The sequence below is a fragment of the Sabethes cyaneus genome, chromosome 2 (genome assembly GCF_943734655.1).
Source record: "Sabethes cyaneus chromosome 2, idSabCyanKW18_F2, whole genome shotgun sequence".
NCBI lineage: Eukaryota > Metazoa > Arthropoda > Insecta > Diptera > Culicidae > Sabethes > Sabethes cyaneus.
This window is the reverse complement of record NC_071354.1, coordinates 208,781,813-208,804,573: the sequence shown is the minus strand read 5'-3', so window position 1 is coordinate 208,804,573 and position 22,761 is coordinate 208,781,813. Positions and strand designations below refer to the sequence as shown.

At 42.1% G+C, this 22,761-nt stretch overlaps 1 protein-coding gene across 1 annotated transcript; it reads right to left on the bottom strand.

The window, feature by feature from the left end:
* Nucleotides 1-1,310: 1,310 nt before the first annotated feature.
* LOC128737191 (rhythmically expressed gene 5 protein) lies at nucleotides 1,311-10,437 on the bottom strand. The gene is made up of 3 exons (XM_053831780.1): nucleotides 9,933-10,437; nucleotides 3,636-3,816; nucleotides 1,311-2,076 (listed from the first exon to the last, which is right to left on the bottom strand). Exons 1-3 carry the CDS (start codon nucleotides 10,044-10,046, stop codon nucleotides 1,469-1,471), a joined length of 903 nt encoding a protein of 300 aa, XP_053687755.1. The 5' UTR covers nucleotides 10,047-10,437; the 3' UTR covers nucleotides 1,311-1,468.
* Nucleotides 10,438-22,761: the final 12,324 nt, after the last annotated feature.

Genomic DNA, 22,761 nt, shown 5'->3' with positions numbered 1-22,761 from the left:
TTATTGAACTATTATACAGCTAATTCCCGTAGAACAAGTGCTTGCTATTATAAGCTATTATACAGCAAAAATGTTACTTGGGTAGCTAATATTGCGCAACCTTCCAGGCTCAGCGTTTGTGATATCTTCAAAAAAATAAAAAAATGTGGCAATTATTTTATAAATACAATGTATTGCTTATTGTATCGTTTGTGCTAGTTTGACCAACTTGTTGCTCAATTTCGTGTAAACGAGATAGAAAACTGAATATTGTACGCCGCCGAAAGTATCGACAGCAACTTACATATCTAAAAGTATATCAATTAAATCACATTTGCTTGGTTCTTACTTCGTTTGTGTTTGTTTGTTTTTAGCTCATACTTTTCTTAAAAAAAACTAGCAATAGAATCGACGTTTCTATCTTTTCTAGCCACTGCTTGTTTTAAAGTTTTGCACAAATTTCTGCAATTTTCACCAAAGCATGTAAACTTATCAAAGAGTTCCAATTAAACCTAAATCTTAGCGTAGAATTAGTAAAATCTTTAACTTTCCAAATAATTTGGAATACCTTTCGATTTCGTACCAAATTTCTGATTGGCTGCCTAATACCGTCGGAAGAACTCCCTAAGATTAGTTTCCTAATTCGACTCGCGACTAATCACGCTTCACTTCCTTACGTTGCACTTTCAAAATTTGATACAAAAGCAATAAAAAACCAACCAACCTTGGTAGTGTGTAGTACATATGATTCGCTCTCTAAGAATACTCATAAATAAGCATGCTTGAAGCATCTAGTTGAACAAATAATAATTTAAGAAACAAATCTTCATCGTATTCTAGTGTTTTCTTATTCATCACAACCTTTTTGCTTTATATTGTCTTCGTTTCGCGCACCGGGAAGATCCCTCTCAGAACTGCCAGAGTCTCCAGACCAAGGGGGACGCGCAGTCTGCAGCGGATCTCCGCCGGTTTTTTCTTATTTGTTCCTGCTCTCGTTGATATACTGCCGTTGCTTACTGCAAACGGCACGACAGAAAACAAAACTAATATAATGAGAATGAGTGACAATGATTGGTAATAAATATATTAGCTTTTAATGAATGTCTCTCGGATGTTGCAGACCCCCGGTCCTACTGGCGGATTCCTGGCTGATGGCTGGAATTTCAATCCGTAATCTATCGCCACTTGGGACACGTGAGGACACCGATCAGGCCAACCCGAATGTCGGCAAAGAAGTGAAATTTTGGTAGACAATGCGATTTTTTACACTTACTTACTATAATGCGGTTTTTCGTTTCAGTTTGATTCGACAGCTTGCGAAAAATGCCATCGAAAAATTGGCCCATAGTTCGCTGGTCGCTGATTTGTCGGAGTGACCGTGAGTCCTGTAGTTTTCATTAGTCGTAATGTTAGAACACTTAATTAAAATCACAATCAAGGGTATTCTATGAATGCCGCCGCCTCCGGCGAGCAGGCGGAAACCAAGCATTTAATTCTGCAGCCTGCTCTGCGTCCGATAGGAGCTTATGAAACCGGTAGCGGAGAGTGGGGCTGCGGTTGTTGACGCCGGTAAACCATGATGATCGTGGGCGTCCTCGTTGTGCTTCAGATTTGTGTAGATCTGCTGGAAAGTTGGCATTTTTTCCTGTCCGATAGTCATTTCCTTGATGTCATCATCCTTCGGCATGGTCTTGTGGTGAGGTCCATCAACCGGAGTTCCATCGGGCAGCAAACGTACCACCATCGGACCGGACAGGAAGTTTGTGTTTTGTTCAACCGGGGCTAGGTTGTCAAAGTGGCTTGAAGCGGACGCCTGGTACTGATACCGATCAAGGGAAAGGCCAGCGTTGAAGGGTAGATAGTTCTGTGGTTCGGCGTATTGTGCATCCGGGGCCGAGGCAGCATTGCTGTAGTCGTATTCGGATCCATATTGACTTACAGACTGCGAGTCCTGCTTGCGATTCTGTTGCGAAGAGGGCTCATCAAACAGTGGATTATGCTCGTACTGATCGCTGACAATCTGAGCCGGTGCCTCCGTCGATGGTTGGTTCTTCTTTTTGCCGTTCTTAGTGTGGCCGTCCATCATGGCATCCCAGACTGGAAAGGAAATTAATGCGCTTCATTAGCTATCGCGTGTGGACAACAACAAAATATGCATATAAAATACGATAAATTATCGATTAATCATTTGCTTTGCTCCAGACGAACACGCACTGACTGGTTGCTCGACGCCAGCAACCGGAGGAACCAGAGGAGTAACATCACAAGATCGTAGATCAGAGAACAAAAGTTCGAGGTCACTTCCTCGAACTTTTCTTCGATCGATCGACGAGGCGATGGCGAGCTTCCTGGTTTGCATCACGCAAGCAAGAGCTGGTGTGCGGCGACGAAGGCGCCGGCACACCGCGTGAGAGCAAACTATCGAACGTCATCTTCGATGACGCGAAGGCTACGCTACTAAGGTCCGACCGTCCGTCCGAGGCTTGACTGAAACACCTAACAGGCTCATGCATTTCGCAGAAAATCGGTGAGATTAAGTAATCGATTTATTTTTACTGGTCACTGGCAACAGTAAGCGGAGAGCATGGTTGCTGGGGAGTTCACGATTATTATCATAAACTTAAACTTGTCTGCCAACGATGTTGTGATGCGTTCGAGGCGGAAGAGATGATCGACGCCGATGGAGGCGAAAACTGAGCTGAGCTTTTTTGTTGTTGTTGGTAAAATAGAATAGACTTGATTGTATTTGCAAATTAAATTTATACGTGTGTGAAGTATTTCGCAAGAATGCAGGTTCCGAAAAAAAGAACATTTTAAAATAAAGCGTGGTTGAAATCCTTAAGACAACCTCGTAATACGATTCACCAGAAATCGCTTTACGGGCTTTGACTCAGACAATAATAATCGGAAATGTTGTTTTCAACTTTTTTTATGAATACTAAACATGACAGATAAAACATAACGACATTGTTGGGAAGATAAAACAGAACTTTAAGAAGCTAAAAAAAAACTTTAAGCCAAAAGATAAACACACTAGCTAGAAAGGTTACTAGTTAAAAATAGCCGCCGAAGATGTTACTGGTTTTCTCTGAAAACATTATAACAGCACACAAACGGCTTATAGCAAATCTGTGATGACATTTCAGCAATGATGAGTACACCTGAAGGTAATTACGTCCCACAAACGACTACACCATTAGCTTGAATAAAGCCATTTATGTTTGTGTCTTAGGTCAAAGCGACAACCATAAATTATTACTTCCTATTCATTCAGCTCAAGCTAAAAGAAATTAGCCAGGAACACACATCCATGTTGTCGAAATTAAGTATATAACCTCATTGCAAAGCAGGCCTTTCCTTATTGCCTGTTTACGGTACTTAAACCGTATTGTGACATTGAGCTGCTAGCACAAGAGTCCTCGTAAACAACTGTGCCTTCCTATATGTGTGTTCCACTTCACCTTTCCAAACCGCATTCAACGCTTCATTCAAGCCTTCGCCAAAATCATCAACAAGTATTGATTGGGCTGCTCAGCAGTTTTGAGCTTTTAACCCTCGTCTAGCCCTCAACTGTCTGAATGTGTCCGTCTAGAGCAAAGCAGCTGAAAATTGAGACGTCTACGCAAAAGCAAACATGTCAAGATCACACAACTCACTTATATCATGGGCATCCCGCTGGTAGGGGTCCATCGAGTCCAAGTGGGACTCGTTCATGTCCTGCAGCTTGTTGATACCGTACATCAGCAAATTCCGCTTGCACAGATTGGTTGGCATATCTTGCGAGCCTTTGCAATAGCTGGAGACCTGTTTGGCAAACATCGAGTACAGGTGTGACATCTGAAAGTGAGAAGAGAAAAAAGAACAAAATTCAAATCAGCTGTTTCGTTCATATTTACTAAACACACGCACACGCGCGCATACACAAACAAAAAAGCGAGAGTTTTGACGGACGAGACAATTACGTTTGTCATGCGTACAAAAGCACGCGCGTGACTTGAATGCCACAAACGGCGAACCAAGTTCGTGCAAATCAAACAAAACTTTCCCTGCCCTCTGCCGGTCGGTCTGCTCGGATCTACAACCCTGGCAGGCTTAGCCAAATAAAATGAAAACAAGCAAAAAAAAAAATACAAGAATCCGGCCCGTATCTAAATTGCTAATTTACTAATTGAAAATTGTTGCGCCGTGACGTGGAGGAGTTGGGCGGGTCAACTATCGTAAAACAAACATAAAATAAAAAGTCGAAAAAAAATCAACCCCAAACATGCCTCAATTAGCGAAACCAGCGCGCACACAGCGTCAAGGTTAGCCAAGGTCCGTCTTGAGTGAGTGAGACTGCTGCTGCTGCTGCTGTTGCTTTTGCTTGAAGATGTACACGAGAAAATGACGTCGTCCGTCGCATACCAGAGACAAAACACAATTAATACCGTATTCAACTAACACAGCAGCCCGTACCCCGCAGAAGCTTCGAGAGTGTTCTTGCTTCTTATTATGTTGTTCTTCGTTTTCGGTGTTGATTTGTTTCCATTTTATTTTCGCCTTTGTATAATCATCGGTAGATCGACACGCTTTGATTTTGACTATTTAGTTCGCACAGTGGCGCAAAGCAGAACGAAAGTGGGACAAAACTGAAAGTGAAAATCCAACCCAATCTCCTATCTCCAATTTCAATATTAGATATAAACAAAAAAAATTGATAAAATGTTTGTTTTTTTAACCCAAAGTTCACAATAAAATACGTTTATGTTACTTAAAAGTGTCAACTTACCATATTAAATGGTTTAAAAATCATTTGCGAAATTTTCAGCTCAACAAATCTTAACCCAAGCAACAATTTAGCAGCACTCAAAAGAGCACATATGTAATAGGCGTTGTATAAAAGCAACCGGTGCTGAATAAACAAATTAGCAATAAAGCTCTATCTCAACTAGTGATGTTTAAATGGCTTTCAAGAGATTATACCAGCAGCTGTTCTAATAGCATGTGTGAACAGTGACAGTTAAACGAGTTAAATTGCATGTTGAATTAACATTGTAACTATAATTGTTGTTTCAACTTTCAAGTCATGTTGGAACTTTTAACTGAAAGTAAAGGAACGAACTGCGAACCTAGTGAGTGCTACTTCATTGATCCTTCCCTTATTTAAGTCTCCGGCCTTTCCCCTTCACGTCTTATCCCACCCTGAGAATACTATAGAACAACTAAGTTTCTTTACTTTCTTCTACCCTACCTTTGTCTATTCGAAAGACTATCGTTATAAAAACAAAATTGAATAGAAATTTCTTGAAATATTTTTACAGCTACAGTCAAATTTCGTTAATTGCACTAAGGTTATCGTCGATTTGACTGTAGTATATATTTTACGCTGAAGCATCCAATAAATCTCAATAAAACATAAGCTTACTCAATCTACAGTCACAATGTACAACACCCATTCAAACATTTTTATCCTGTGTTTCTTTTTGTCGAAAGGTTTGATTGTGTTTAGCTAACGCTAGTTAAACTTTTCCCGTTTATCGTTTTTTTTTCATAATTTTCTCCAGATTACTGAGAAGAAAAGCTTTTAAACCACAAAAATAACAGCACTGCCCAGGGAGTTCCGATTATTAACGTTGATGGTCTCACCATTGATTGATCTTCCTCGTAACTATTTCAACCACTAGTTAATGTTCCTTCATTGAATATGTCAAAGCTTCAGGGTTTGCAAGCTGTTCTACGATAGCATTTGCAGTTGTTTTTATTAATCTCGATGAAACAAAGCGGAAAAAACCGTTTTGATGATGGTCCACAGTTGTCTTACATTACAGTATCATTTCCAGTTAATCGCAATGGAACTAAGAATGCACGAAAAAGGGTTACAACTGAAATATCAGTCTTTGTGTACCTATATTGTGTAAAATCATTGTCCAGCAATGTTGATATTTTGTTTATGAGAAACCGCTTTATCAATCGCTTCTAGTAAGGCAACTTTATAGCATACCTTGCAAGTGACAAAAACTTCTTTTTGTGGATGGCAATTCAGTTCCACTAAAGATATGCTTTTCTGTGGTGAATGCACATTCGCACGATCGTATAGTTTGATTTGTTTGTTTCAAGCCTAGTGCCGACGAATACCTTCAGAGCTTCCACATTTGGAATTGTGTAGTCCAAAATAATGCTCATAGAGCTCGACCCATTTTGGTTCCCTTGGCTTGTGCTTTTTCCAAAGAAGTCGCAACAGTGCCGCATTTAACACCTGATATATCCGCATCACTGTACAAACGACACACTCTTTTAACTAATCACTATTTTCTCTAAGAAGACACACTTTTTACACTTCCTTCTCAAGAGAAGTTCTACATATTAGCTGAACATAGAAATAAGCAAACAATTATATATAGTTTCACTAGCTATGCGCTACTATTGCATTCCATCGTGAAAAACTTATGCTACCGATAATTGAATATGAAAACACGTCATTTCAAAAATTGGTAGTCAAATTTTTCCATTAAAACTTGAGCTGAAGGTTTTTCACTAATTTTTGAACTGTCAAATGCTCACGGTTTTAGTTTTTTTTTAGAAACTTAAATGATTGAATAGCACCACAGTTGTTAAATATGACAACAGGGTGAATATTAATGCTCTAGTGTTTCCAATGCGTCACGATTCTCACAGTTTAGTGTATCCCTGCGCTTTGCTCTGCACCTCAATTCTTCGTCTAATCTTCGTTTCGGATCAGACCACAACTCACCAAGGGTTTTATTTTTCCACACTTTACTCCAGTCCCTATTGACTTCATGTTCAATGTAATTTTCTAGAAACCTTTTCCTAGAATTGTAATTAGAATGTAATTTTCTAGAAATCTTTTCCGCTGTCGATTGCAAAAGGACTTCTAACCGAAAGCTGATACCGTTTTGATACAAACTTCGAACAGATTCAAACCTCGAACACTTCGCATTAAAATGCTCCTATTAATGCTAATAGAATAAAATCTTACGCTTATTATAAACCGTCGTGTTTGTGGAAATGTTCTTTACGCGATAAGGATAAGATTTTATCCTATTAGCAAGATTACCGAGCATTTTATTCAGAAATGTTCGAAGTTTGAATCAAAACGGTATTGTTTTTCAACATATCCTTAGTTCAGAAACTAGGTAGCTTCTGAAGTTGACATCATAACAGAATTGGTGGACGCAAACATGAAGCGAATCAGCTGTCTTTTGATGTTTCTACAAAGCACGATATTCTGTGAGCCAGTGCACAAATCTACGTTAGTTTTAGACACGATTTTTACGAAGTAGACGAAATTCTCCGCTATTCTGCACGCAGTTATGTGATTTGAATGGAGTCACTACTCGAATGTATCATGGTTTTTGTTAATACACAAAATACGGTTCTAATCAACTTACAAATTGACTTCTTTGCTTAACGTAAGAACGTGTACGATTCTAATCCATGGCCATTTTAATATAAAATCACATTTTCTTTGCATAAGAATGCCATATTGAATTCGATTGGACACCATATTTCTAAACTGGCGTTAAATGAAAATAATTTGGCAGCATATTTCTGAATTTCAGCACAATTTTAATGGATTTTGTCCCCCTTTCATCCACTGTGCGCTTGCTTACTTTGTTTCTTCGCCGTTCCAGTGCAATGGGCAAATTTCAAATGGCGTAAACGAACAGCTTTGACTTAGTGATTGTCTAGTAATGCAGCGAGTTCATTGATCCACTATCACCAGCATAATTGAAAAAGTTGCAGTCGATTGTCGTTTAACGAAAAAAAAAATCAGACCGAATTTAACCAACAATTTTCCAATAGTAAAGTCTTTCGTGCATTGTTTTTTTTGTGCCGTCTGAAAATCAAATCAACCTGGTCATAAATCTTTGGAAATGATCACATCATTAATCACCGCAAATTCGCCAATTCCTGGTTTTGCACACCCACAGCTGTGAAGAAGCGCTGGCTGACGGCATTAGCCTGCGCACAGCGCAGGTTAAGCCTTTTCCTCGCGCCTCGTGCTGCTGATAAATTAGCACACTGCCGAAGAAAAACCTCGTTGCTCGTGCGGTGTGGCCTAGGAAGAAATACAGTTCAACAACCACACGTTTCGACGACGAGATCCTGTTCCGCCAGGAATAGCCAACTAGCTAGCTAACTGGACAAACAGTCCGGTGTAGAACCGGTTTATTTTTCGATTTTTTTCGCTGCGGTCGTAGACAGCACATTCGAAAATTCACTTCACGGTCAAAACGCTGGGCGTCGAGCTCATTTTACCGGGGGGATATCGCAAAATTAGAGTCCGGCAAGCGCGGAGCGCTATTGAGGAATTTACTATAATAAAATTGCTAATTATATTCAGCGCCAGTCGGCCGTCCCGGAACGAGAACAGATAGGATGCGAAATGTGCGCGCGCGCGAAAGAGGCGAAGATGTATAGGCAGTCTGGGATTTCACGGCTCGCCGGTCTGAAATGTCTACTAGCTACGTTGGGTCTCAGTTCGGCCCGCACGAGCTTGGGCTGATCATTCTGCAGGCATGCGGGGAAAATACCTGACTGTGGCAAGGTCACTCAAGGTTATCGATAGTTGCGAATCTCTCCGGGTTCGGTTCTGTTGTCGTTTTTTCCGCAACTTTTGCATAAACATGAGATTCACCACCATTGGATCCAAAGGTTAGCGGAGACCTGATCGTAAATTACTAGTCTCTTGATAAATTCTATCAGTATGTAAATGTGGTACGGTTGCGGTAATGTGGCTCGACCCGATTGCATTTAACAGTGCTGTAGCATGGGGAGATACTTCAACCATCCCCAGCGTTCCCTGCAGCGCGCGAGTTCAACTCGGTTCGATTGACCTCTTCTAGATCTATTATTTTATAGAGATGGGCAGAGTTGTTTGTTGATAGAAATCTCTACCGGTTTTCCTACAGATACGGACTGCAGCAGCCAATAGTCGTACACTTCCTCATCTGCTATCTTGGCTTTTGCAAATGGCAAACATTAATCGTGACGGAGACTGCGGTTGTGCTATAGAACTGAATGCCTATTGAATCGACAAGTGCCAATTAGCAGGAGGTTTTTTTTTGCTTCAGCTCTTCAAATCCGAGAAGCATGGTTACGTCATTTTAACTTGGCTTAGGTGTTGAGCTCCAAATCCACGTGCACGAAGTCTTCGATCGGTAGATAATCAACATGGTTGACTAGCAGTTTTTTGTTGTCTAACAACGGCTTCACTGTCATGGCCGTGACTTTGAATAGAAAAAAAGAACAAACCCGTCCACGAGATCTAAACATCTGCTTAGGGTTCAAATTAGAAGGGTTTATTTGACGGACAAAGTGGGAAGTATCACTTGACGTGCTGTGGAATCGTTCTATCTGTTTGTACAATGCCATGAAAAATTCTAAACGTACATATTCAAGCATTCAAATTACCATCAAATGAATATTAATGGTTAGGGCAGGTTCAATGACTAAAGTTTTTATTAATAATATCAAACTCTACGTTGATTGACTGTAAATAATCACCACACAGATAACTGCCGTGAGTTCATGGAAGAGGCATGATTGATTTTCAAAACAATTATTGTGTGAAAAATATCTGGCTCATTGTTAACCTAGGTCTTTTCCACTCGGATGAAGATAGCACTTAAATGATTGCTTTTGTAATATGCACCGACCGAAGATACAACATTAAACGATTCGTCTAAAGATCGCCCCCGACCGGTGTGTACCTAGAGCCTCGTACCTACAACTTAACTTGTTGCACATGAACAAGATTTACATGCTCAGATAGCTCGCGCTACAACCCGCCGTACATTTTTTTAAACCCCCACAAAACTGGCAAACAATCAGCAACCCCATTAAAACATCGGTGAGATCAATTTTCTCGGAATCTCGCATCAGCAGCAGCACTTGCACTGCACGCAGTTAAGCTGTCCCGACCTATCTCGCATTACATTTTCCGCACTTACCTTTTCACTCCGACTCAGGTATTCCCACATGGGAATGGCGGAACCGGAACAAAGTGACAGCAAGGTTGTCGCCATCAGTGCCACGCAAAAAGTAACTCTTGTACCGTGCGCCATTGTCTGTTAACTGATCCTCACTTGGCCGGGAAGTTGTGTCGGTAAAATATTCACTAGTTTCCTTTGTCCGAACTTCAAAAACTTCCACTACTGTTTTCCGCCTGGCGGTTTTCCTTTCTGTTTGTCTTTCTACCAACAACCACCAATCACTTTCCAGTCACTTTCTTTATTTTTCCCTCCAACGAACGATAAAAACTTTTCTTTTTGCGCCCTACACCACTGGCAAAGTGTACCTTTTCTCCCTCAATCCAAACCAACTACACTTGCACTTTCGTACGTAAGTAATTACACTATTTTCTGTAAAGATCACACTCTCCCAAAGCTTCGTTTCGAACTTCAAAAACTTGAGTTGTCTTGAGTTGCTTCGCTTCGTGTTGTTGCGTTTTGCTAATCAACGTTTACACGTTCAGGTATCGTACTGGAATAAACAGTGCCGCCCGAGTGGGTTCCACTTTATATACGGCGGGTGCCTTCGTGAACCATGACGTCATGTACCCGACCGGCAGTCGCCGTCGGGCCGGGCCACCCCGCGGACAACCTCGGCTACTGTGCGCTTGCTTTGCTAGTCGTCTAGACCGCACTACTACCACACCACGCTTTCTTCGATCGATGATCGGTGATCTTCGCGACTCTGCTGCTGAACTGGTTGTTGTTTATTTACGCGAAATTCTATCGCCTGCGGCGCGTTCGCGATTTTTTTTTTCTTTTTGTATTCGCGAGCATGTTGATCTTTTCTTCGCGGCTTCTTCGTGGGTGCCAAAACAAAAACAACAACTTCAGTGCTCCTCTATATCTAGTCCGGTTGATGTTTTGGTCGATGATTGTGGTATGGCTGAAGAAGCACGCGCGTGTTTGAATTATGATTCGGGTGCTTCTGTGCAACGTCGTCTCAATTGATTTGGCTGCGCTGGATTGGGCCCGACCAACTAGCTGGGTTTTAGAGCACATTGTCACTGTGAAACACATTATGCGATATCGATTATTTACAAGCTATATTATGAAAATAGTAAAAATCACAAAAGTGCCACATATGACAAAAAGATACAAAAATAACCCTAAATCAATATAAAAATGATAAAAATAATGCATAAACGTATTGCATGCATTTCAATGTTTGCCTTAACTTGAAATTGACTTTGCAGTACTACTAAGTAAACACTCATCAACGGATCATGTTGATTTTTTTTATTAATTCAAACCTTTGATTGACTTGTTAATGCTATGGTTTAATAAAATCTAAAGTTTTGTCAATAGCGTTATAATTGTACGTCAGTTTGAACCATATAATTCAACCCAAATTAAAACAAAATTGAAGTAATAAACGAAATAAACATAATTTAGATGAAATTTCAATAATGACTTTCATTAGGAAAAAAACAGATTATAGCTAGCAATATTACTCATAGAGCAGCAAAACGAAACATTTTGAATGTACCTATCGTAAGCAATCTCGGCTCAATAAAGCCATAAGCATGCCACTAAGCTTTCGGTTTCCCATATGTAAGCAATAACACATAAAACTACGGCCTGTGGAGTGAACGTCGTACATAAATTGTCACCAAAAGAAAGAAAAACGCATATCCCGATCAAACCAATCAAAGATCCGCTAAGACGCCACTTTTAGTACCACCCGAAAACACGTTTGTAATCATCCAGCAGTGAGAAAAATTTTCGCTTAACAATACAATCTGTGCAAGAATAGCTTAAAAGGACATGAACAACTGAAAGTTTTGAGAAAATCACAAATTTTCGATTTCAGTTTTCGATTTTGTGGACTGTTTTGCTTATTTTGATACAAATTTTGCTTGTAATAATTGGAACACAGAAAGTAAATGGCATGGCTTGGTGAACGGCTGGATGATGCGCAATCTAGACCCCAACAACTCCGATCCATACCTTCTCGTAGCACCAACCGGAATGCGAGCAACCTTAGCGGAGATCAAGTAACCAACCCCGGCGGAAACTAAGGTTGAATACCAACAGGGAAGGAGGCACTGTGCTGTTTCGGCATCTAAGGTGGCAGGCCTATCACGAGACTTGGTAACGTGGCCCTAGTTAGGCTACTTACCTAAATCAGTTATTACGAACATTCAAGTGAATACAGATCGGAATAGTCGGCATCGACCTGGATGACGAAACAAATACGACGACTGGAAACTTGGTACTAGGAACTGCTCGGAGTTTTCGAACGACGAGTGCTAAGAACGATCTTCGGCGGCGTACAGGAGAACGAAGTATGTAGGCGGAGGATGAACCATGAACTCGCACAGCTCTATGGCGAACCCAGTATCCAGAAGGTGGCTAAAGCTGGACGGATACGATGGGCAGGGCATGTTGCAAGAATGCCGGACAATTATCCTGCAAAGATGGTGTTCGCCTCATATCCGGTAGGAACAAGATGACCAGGAGCGCAGCGAGCAAGATGGTTAGACCAGGTGGAGCGAGATCTGGCGGAGAGTACTCGGTGTCCGAGGAATTGGAGAGCGGTAGCCCTCAACCGAGTTACATGGAGAAACTTTGTTCAACAGGCTTTGCCTTAGGACGGCAAGCCACCTAAGTAAGTAAGTAAGGAACTACAGATCGCTACGTTTCGCAGGTGGCGACCGCGTGCTGCTCGAACAGCTTGAATCCCGTAAGCATCGGCGTCGTAGTTCTGCAAGAAATCTGTCAAATCTGGTTTGAAAGATCTGAGGCGAAATAGCCCAATTTTACCAGAGTGAGTGGTGGCACTACCATCGAACTGGGAACGTACTTTGTAGTGTTGAACAGAATGCAGGGTCGCGTGATAGATTGAACGCGATCTTCGCCAGGAGATGTCTATTGAAAATAAAAGGCCGTTTCTACAAATACAGCATTCGAATACATCATAGAGTAGTGCCCGTACGAAGGTAAATCTGACGATAACAAGGAAGCCTCCAGGCGAAGCTGGAGGCAATGTACGATAGCTGTTAGCCATGGGACTTCGTGATCGTCATCGGGGATATGAACGCCCGACCTGGGTAAGGAAGAAGTGTGTAGACTGGTGGTAGAACCCCATAGCCTGCACACCGACACGAACGACAACGGCCAACGATGTATAAACTTCGCAGCCGAAACACTTTTTTCCCACGCAACGATATCCGCGAAGCCAGCTGGAGATCACCTGACCAAAGTACAACGAACCCGATTGACCACGTCCTCCTAGATGAGCGATTCTTCTCAAACATCACACAAACATACGTTTCCTACAGGATGCGGATATTGACTCTGACCATTACCCAGTAGCAGTATATGTGCGGTCAAAACTGTCAACCGTATACTAGACACGTCAAAGCCATCCTCTTCGGCTGAACATCAGGCAATTAGGTAACCCACAATCTGCTAAGAACTACGCGCGAATACTAAATGAGGGGTCGTCTTCTGAGGAGTTAGGTGCTTCTAACATCAAAGACATTTGCGGTAGAATAAGCTCGGCCAACTGAGAGACACTACACTGAAGACTCCCGAAGTATACAACATGATTCATTTCATGTGGAATGCCAACAAGAGGTGCCACTTTGGAGAACTTAGCCAAATACCGACGAGCAAGGAACCAGTTGACCACGATCCTGAGGAGCACTTATTTACTTATCGTAGTGCGACGTCATTTAAGATTTCACCTGCATAACAATGTTCCGCCAACATACCCGGTCCAAGGCTGTCCGTCTCCAATTTCTCTACTGTTCCACACTCTCCTGGTCTTGCTCCACATGAGCTAACCATCGATCCTCCTACATACACCATTCTCACACACGGCGCCAAAGGTGGTTCTAAGCACACGACCCTCCAAAACGGCCAGCGCTTTCAGGTCCCTGTCGCGCATTGTCCACGTTTCGTGCCCGTATAGGACTACCGGTCTTATCAGCGTTTTGTTCATCGTACATTTGGTACAAGTGAGTGAAGCTTACAAGACCTTAGGGTCTTGTAGAGCTCATAGTATTTAAGCACGACTTCCGGCAAGAATAGGTCTGCGTATTTCTCTGTTGTAGTTGTTATCCAACGTCGTCAACGATCCGAGATATACAAATTCGCCCACGGTTCACCACCTCGAACCCGTCCCCGTCAACTACCACACGTGCTCGGTTCCTCCTACTAAGAGATACTTGGTTTTAGACGTATTCACCACTAATCCAACCTTCACTGCTTCACGTGTCAGTTAGATATACAGTTCAGCAACCGCCTGGAACGGTCTTTCGACAATGTCCACGTCGTCAGTGTGAAACAGATAATTTGGCTAGATTTATTTAGGATCGTGCCCCGCATGTTCAATCCTACACGCTTTGATGAACAGGAGACAGGAAATACCATCGCCTTGTCGAAGTCCCCTGCGTGATTCAATTAGGATTGATAATGCGCCCGATATCCTCACACAGCACTGCACACCATCCATCATGGCCTTAATTAGTCTTGTCAACATTCCAGGAAAGCCGTTTTCCATAATTTTTCGTAGCTCTTCACGGTCGATAATATCGTAGGCGGCCTTAAAATCTAAGAATAGGCGATGCTTAGGAAATTGGTATACTCGACACTTTTGAAAGATCTGTCGCAGCACAAAGATTTGGTCCGTTGTCGCGCACCCGTCCACAAAACCGGCTCGATTACTTCCCACGAATCTATTTGCTAGCGGCGATAGACGACGAAAGATGATCTGAGAAAGTACTTTATAGGCGGCGTTGAGAATGATGATCGCTCGATAGTTCTCACAACACAACTTGTCGCCCGTCTTGTATATTTGGCATATGATATTACTCCCTCCTTCCACCTCACAGTGGCCCAAAAACGGTGAAAAGTAGAACTATTTTCCTAGCGTCTTTTGCTTTTATTTTAGTATTTTGGGTCTTTAGCACTATTGTTCGTATAAACTCCCCCTATGACAGCGTTTAGTTAACAGCGTTTATGAACTCAGTAAGCTGAAAATTGGCCGCTGAATCCGAAAATTATGGTGAGGGTAGGTGACGACAAGTGGCACCTATGCAAGTTTGCAGCACCAGATCCAAGCTTCAAGGTGAAGCACTGAAGCACTTACCAACAAAATCTATGCATGAAAAACTAATTTTCAAAGAACTGCCAAAGAAAATGCACTGTACCTCTACACGTAAAACGATAGAAATATAATTTCTTCAGCAAGTTTTCTTGCTTTTATATTTTCTACCACTTTAACCCTTAACACTTTAACACTTTAACCAGCTTGGGTCATTCGTGACTTCTGCGGGGTTGGGATTTGAACCCGGGTCCTCGGCGTGAGAGGCATGAATACTAACCACTACGCCGGGACTGACCCCTTCCTACAATTTTGCCGAAGAAACTATGTCTGTGTTTCCCATTACAAAAAAGTTATTTTGTTTATCATAGTAAGCCATGAGTAACTCTTAATAGTTTCAAATTATGGGGGTTATTCTAACGAACAAAAGTTCCGAAGTCACTATATTACTAAAATGAAAGCAAAAGACAGTAGGAAAACGGTTCCACTATTCACCCTTTTGGACTCTGTGCACTCCTCTCGTAGCTGTTCTGTTTCCCAGATCCTGACTATCAGCCGATGCAGACAGGTAGCCAATGTATCTGCGACGTCATCTTTGCCAGCTGTCTTGTTGCTCTTGAGCTGCTTGATAGCTTCGATCACTTCACCTATTGTGAGAGTCGGCACATCACCACCATCCGCCGTACTTTATTTCTGATGTAGTCATTGTCCCTGCTGTCTTGGTGTACCGTCTTCAGGCCATTCAGGTGCTCATTGTAGTGCTGCTTCCACCTTTCGATCACCTCGCGTTCATTCTACAAGATGCCTCCGTCTTTATCCCGACATATTTCGGCTCGCGGCACAAAACTTTCGCGGGATACGTTCAGTTTATTGTAGAATTCAAACGTTTCCTGAGAACGATACAGCTGTTCCAAGTCCTCGCACTCCATTACTTCCAGGTGGCGCTCCGTATCCCGGAAAAACTGGGTTTGCTGTCTTCATTTCTGTCTATATCGCTCCACGTTTTGACGGGTCCCCTGCTGCAGCATCAACACCCGCGCTGCATTCTTTTCACCTAACATCCTCTAGAATTCCTCGTCGAACCAGTTGTTACGTCGACTCAGCGAACCCAGTGGCACCTTTCGCTGCGCCGTTGATGGCTGCTTAAACGCTATCCCAGCAGTCCTCGAGAGGGGCTTCGTTTAGCTCTCTCTCACCCGGCAGCGTAGTCTCACGGCGTGGCCCTTGCTTAGTAGCGACCTCAGGTAACTTGAGTCGTTCCTGATTGTACCATGGTGGACGATGGTACCGAATGTTGGTAACAACGGAAAGTCTTTGACGCACTTTAACCATTTTAACCGTGTTTGCCAACTGTGGTGATCCCCAGGTGTAACCCTGAGGAATAAAAAGCGCCAAGAAGAATTAGATCAGCTATTCCGAGCTAATGACACGCCCAAGTTTTACAGGAAGGTGAACAAAACCCGCAAGAGCTAGACACTAGAACCTGACATATGTGAAATGACGGAGGAAATCTAATCACAAACTATCGTAAGGCGGTCATCAGGTGGAAGCAGTCCTTCGATGAACACCCCAATGATGAAGTTGTAGACGGAGACGGAACGGAACAAGTGAGATAGTAATATCCCAGCACCTGATCTTGAAGAAGTCAAACGAGAAATTGAGTTGCTGAAAACCAACAGAGTCGCTGGTAAGGACCGCCTACCTGTAGAGCTTTATAAACATAGCCGAAAAACGCTAGAACGGCTCTCACTGGATTATTTCCAAGATTTTGGAGAAGGAGAAGTTGTCGGAGGAATAGATGGAAGGAGTGGTTTGTCCCGTCTACAAAAAGGGTGATCGGCTCGACTGTCGAGTCACCGATAGCACATGGTTTTGTAGGGAATTACCGTGGAATTGTACAGGGTGTCCAATAAGTTCGAATACACTTTAAAAATGTGTTTAAAAATGAAAATACAAGGTATTCTTTTCTGAGGCAATTTTTATTGAAGCAGTGTTTATCGAAAACCTTTACGATATATTCGGTGGAAGCACCCCCCCCCCCCCCTCGCTTTGTGCTTTATGATGAGCTTGAGACGTTTCTCAAAAGAATCACACGCGGCACGCACCTGGTTTATGGGAACCTCGTCCCAGATCTTGGAAATGAGCTTCTTAAATCGGTCCATAGTGCTCACTTTATGTTTGCTCTGCTTGCCCAGCATGTACGACCATACATAAAAGTTCAGGGGATTAAGATCCGGGGAGCTGGGAGGCCACAAATTCTTATCGAGAAAATCAGTCAAATTCTCAAATTCTCCTGACACCACGCTTGGACGATATTCGCCGTGAGGGCCGGTGCGCCGTCCTGTAGAAAGACGTAATGATCTTTGCCGTAGAGGTCACGAAGTGCCGGGGCCACAACCTTCTCCAGAACCTCGGTCTTATAGTACGCGGTGTTTCACGTTTTTCTCGATAAACACCAGTGGAAGCTTCCCACGCTTGGATACAGCCCCCCAAACCATCACCGACGCGGCGCTCTGGAACCGCGAGATGTTCATGTGTGACGGGGGATGCTGGCCAACGTCAGCACCCACAGCCGATCATTTTGGACATTGTGTGGTTGTTGCAAGATGAAGAGTTTCTCATCAGAAAACACGAACTCCTGACCAGAGTGCTGCGAAAGTATCAGTTTTGCTCTGTCCAGCCTCTTCTTCGTTGTAGCCTTCGTTACCCCGTGAACCTTGCGTTTCTTGTGCGGCTTGCATCCCAGGTCCTTCGCCATGATAGTGTGGGCAGTCCCGATCGACACATCCAGGTCAACAACGGTCTCCCGGATCGAGCGGTCAAATGCGGCCACCCGGATCTAGCCCGTTTCCCGGTACCGACGAATGGTGTTATAGATGAAATTTCGCTTTACCCCGTGGGATTTCAACCGCCGAAATATGTCGCCGGGTCGTTCACCTCTCGCAAACAACTTCACTACGACGTTGCGGTACTCCTTCATCGCGCGCGGTAAACAAATAACAAACGACATCAAGTCCAAGGTGCGGCTATTAACCTATATATAAAGCTAAAGCTGACACCAATACCAATACACAGAATGCACATGATGCGCACTTACACAAGGATGAAAAATTGTATTCGAACTTATTGAATACCCTGTAATTACGGAAATTACAGGCGGGCTTCATGGGGGCTTGCGAATTACGAACCTGGTTTTTACCATCCGACAGATTTTGCAGTAATGTCGGGAGTGACAATGTGCCCACGCATCACATCTTTATTAATTTCAAAGCAACATACGATACAGTCGATCAAGACCAGCTATGGTTATGGTGCAGTCATTTGTGGTCAAAGCCAAGCCTAGGTGCTGCATTCCGTTATCGAAACTTGACCATCTGCTTTTATACGACAGTCTTGTGGTCTAATGACATACCCGTAAAATTCTGAAATGCCGCATAACTAGTCACGAATTGGCCCCTTGTGACTTCCGGAGGCTGTTCCCGGGGCAACCTAAGGACGACTCGCAAATTCATGCACGCATCGTTTTAGATTTTCTCAAAATCTACAACTTCGCTGAACATTACTTGGTTCTATCTTATAGTTTAGGCGTCATAATAAACATAGGAACACAGTTACCCTATCGTCCTTCCATGTAGGAAAAATCGTCGCCAACATAACGGTTAAGTCCGTTAATAATAATAATAATAATAATAAGTCCTTCCGTAATAATAATAATAAGTCATATTTCAAGATTAATTTCATGTCCCATTGCATGTCCTATTTCATATCTCGTCCTATTTCAATTCGAATTTGAAGTCCTAATTCAAGTCAAATTTTGTAGTTTATTCAAAGCCCAATTTCTAGTTTAATTTGAAATTCAAGTCTAAATTGGTGCAAATTTAAACCCAATTGCATGTCCGAGTGCATAACAATTTTAAGTCGAAACTCAAGCTCAATTTTAAGTCCAATTTGAATTCCAAACTCAAATTTAAATTTAAATCTAAATTTTAATCTAATGTCAAGTCTAATTTCGAATCTAGTTTCAAGTCCACCGGGGAACCTAGGCCTTCTTCCACCTTCTTTATGAAATTTAATGTAAAAAATTCCCTTAGATTTCCATTTCGAATATTGCAGTTTACTAGAAACAAACAATACCAGTTTCTGCCCTAAGCAATTCGATTTGAGTTGAAAAGATAGTTGCTAAAAGTTCGTAACTGCCCGAGTGGCATACTTGCGGTTCGACCAGACAAGTTTTATGCAGGTGGAAAATTTATCTTTTTTGTGATACGTAAACCATTCTAAGCATTCAAAAAGTAGACATGAGCGCCAGTCTGTTATAAAATTTATGCAAATGTGACCAACGACGCCAGCCGATTATCATCATCATCATCATCATCATCGGCATCATCGAGCAGCAGCAGCACCCAACGGATCTCGTCTGGGGCAACCTACTTCGGAATGTGGGCGCCTCCCTGTGTATACATATTTGCTTTCAATATTTTGCTGCTCCGCGCAGAATCATTATTATTTAGTGATGGCAATCGTGACCCGTGCGCCGCGAGCCTTTCCGATTCGATCAGTAGTTTTCGGGAGGCGACCTTTCCGTTGTAGGAAATACGAATACGACGAAAGAACACCAGGGACCAGGGACCAGGAGCCAGCGGAGGGGAGCCTTGGGAACCCCAGTGAAAACATGATAATAAATTTTGTTTGTGGTTTTTGGAATTTTGGTGTAGCTCAGACAACCTTTGAAGGCAGTCGCCAGCAATGATCGGCAGAAAAAAATTGTTTACATTTCAGGGCAGGCGCATCGAAAATCCCAAAGAATGTGCCACGCATGGACTTGGGACAGTGGTCCAGCGAGAAGTTCAAAGAAAATCTAGCACAATCGCTTCTTATGCTCGTTCCTTTTTATTTTGTCTCTTTTATGGACCATTACTAACCTGATCTAAATCTAAATACTAAAATAATACGACAACCTTGTGAAACTGTAGATTTAGATTCGAAAAACTGCTTTTTAAAACACAAAACTGCCAAAATCTGAAAAAATTAATTGTAAAAGAAAAACTTTCACCATTATCCCATAGTGCGAATTTTTTTTGTGTTTTTCGTAAAACTAGCCATCCCACCCAGCCTGTTATACTTTGTTGTTCTTTTTCTTGACGATCTGCAACCATTGAACTCCAATCTTCTCGATATTTCTCCGTCATTAAAGGACAATGAAGAAGAATGTTTGCCATTTTCGGCTGGAAAGTCATATAATTTATCTAATAGCAGCAATATATAAAACGAACAAAAAAACAAAAAACAACTATAATACACCTAACAGTGCGTGCCTTCCACGCTTAGATTTCGTCATATATTGGGATGATTAAGAGAAGTTTAACTAGAGTATAAACATTTTGCACACACTGTAGCTATTTTGGCCCCAATGGATTTACAGGCTATTGGCGAGATTTACGAAGAGATCGAAAGATCAGAGTCAAAAACAGAAGCAATTGTGAATCTTACAAAGATAATCTTAACAGAGGTAAAGAAGTTTAATCGTATATTGACGTCCTGCTAGATGAACTCGTCAGATCGTATTAAAGTTCTATACTGTACTTAGTCTATGCTAAAAAGACTATGCTATGCTTCCGCAGGGTCGGCATCTCGGACCCCTGATATTCCTACTTTTGCCGATGACCTTAAAATTTTCTCGGTAATTCGGACCAGCGAGGATGCTCTCTTTCTTTAACGTCAACTAACAGTTTTTGCCGAGTGGTGCCAAATTAACTGTATGAGCTTAAAACCCAATAAGTGCTCAGTCATCACTTTCACACGAAGGAAAATGCCAATTCGATTTTACTATCACCTAACAGGTAACGCAATCAAGAGGGAAACATGCGTTAAGGATCTCGGTATACTCCTCGATGAGCAATTATCTTTTAAACAGCATACTTCCTATGTAGTAGCCAAAGCTTCTCGTTGCTTGGGATTCATAATGAGAGTGTTTAGAATTTTACGGACATTTACTGCCTGTAATCTCTCTACTGTTCACTCGTTCGTTCAGTTCTTGAATATAGCTCGGTAGTTTGGAACCCTCATTACCTCAACGGTGTACACAGGATCGAAGCTGTCCAACGAAGTTGTTCGACATGCTCTTTGGCAGTTACCCTGGAATAATCCACACCAGCCGCCAAGTTACGAAACTTGTGCACAGCTCATAGGACTTGACTCGCTGCAAGTGAAGCGAGAGCTTTCCCGTGCTATGCTGATTGCCGATAAGCTAACGAATCACATCGATTGCCCTTCACTTCTCGGCGAATTAAATATAAACGTCCGTTTTCGACCTCTTCACGATAGTGCCTTCTTCAGATTGCCTGTTCGCCGTACTAATTACGGAGCCCACGGCTCATCGGTCTGCAGCGAACCTTTAATAGAGTTTCTTCTGGATTCGACTACCATTTTCCACGTTCTAGAATTATAGTAAATATTTTAAGTATGCTTAAGCATCATTGGGACCATCTGGGTCTGTTGATTGGTAACAAATAAACAAACAAAGAAACAATATAACAGCATTGATGAACTGAAAATGGCAATTTGATAATCGTGAGAGGATTTTGTAATGGGAATTTTGAAGAACTTGGGAGCGATTGCTAGAGTTAATGAAGTATGGCTTGAGTAAACTATTATGTGCATTAACCGGTGCTGATTGTGAGGTCCGTTGAATAAAAGTTGTTCCGAAGACGGAATATTCACTATAGGAAATACATAAAGTTGAAAAATTGAGACCATTAGCAAAACTATTTATTGGCAGGTTTTCGAGAGGGTCGCATAGCAAAAGATTCTAGATAAGTTCCTGGAATACAAATTGCGAACTCTTCATTTGTTTGCGGATTACAAGGCAGCGTAGGATTCAGCTAAACGAAATGAGCTGTGGAAGATGTTACTGCTAGAGACACACTCAATTGTTTTGCTAAACCATTATATTGATTACAAAAACTATAACGCTTTGCTATTTTACTTTAGTTAATTTAACAATGCATTAACACATTGCCATAATCTGACAGATTTGAAACCCTGCAAGGCTCGTGACATCCGCTGGAAAAGTAGGGTCCTTACTGTTGGGTGAATTGAACGAACGTTCACCTCAATACTTGCCTGCTCCCTATCGCATATGCGACGACTTTCTGGAGCCTCATTTGAATATTCAAAATATCAAATAGTCCAGCACGAGCAGTAAAACTCACATCGACGCCAGCCAAGCTTGCCACGGCGACCGGCGACGTGATCAAACAGGCAAACAAACAAAAACAGCACGACAGCCGAAATAGTTCACAAAGTGACAAAACTGCATTTTTCCACGAGGATGACCAAATACCGGTTCAGTTAGCGTGTGTTATGGGATTCGGTTGATATTGTGATTTCAATTCGCATATCAAGTTGATGCGGTGTGCGTTCGTCGTTCGTTTCTGGGAGCCAGGTATTTCCGGATAAAACCGACGGCAACCGCCAAACCAAACAGTTCTCTAAAGACTACGCGAATCAAATTAATACGATATTAAAAACAAGATAACGTTCTAGTTAAGCAAAAACAAAAAGTCAAACGCAAAAATTTCATCTCTAAACAAACGATCGAACGAAAAAGTTGGGATTTCCGAACGGTCAATCTAGTGCAAAGCCTTGTTTAAACAAACATAAATAACAGCACGACGTGAAGACTTAATTATTGTGTTGTGATGTTGTTTTGCTACT

What these genes read in the sequence shown, in the direction of transcription:
- LOC128737191 (XM_053831780.1), bottom strand. Translation starts at nt 10,046, where the DNA reads ATGGCGCACGGTACAAGAGTTACTTTTTGCGTGGCACTGATGGCGACA. An exon ending in ACCTGAGTCGGAGTGAAAAG is followed by an intron (nt 3,817 to 9,932) that starts GTAAGTGCGGAA and finishes TCTCACTTTCAG; the next exon opens with ATGTCACACCTGTACTCGAT. An exon ending in GCGGGATGCCCATGATATAA is followed by an intron (nt 2,077 to 3,635) that starts GTGAGTTGTGTG and finishes TTTCCTTTCCAG; the next exon opens with TCTGGGATGCCATGATGGAC.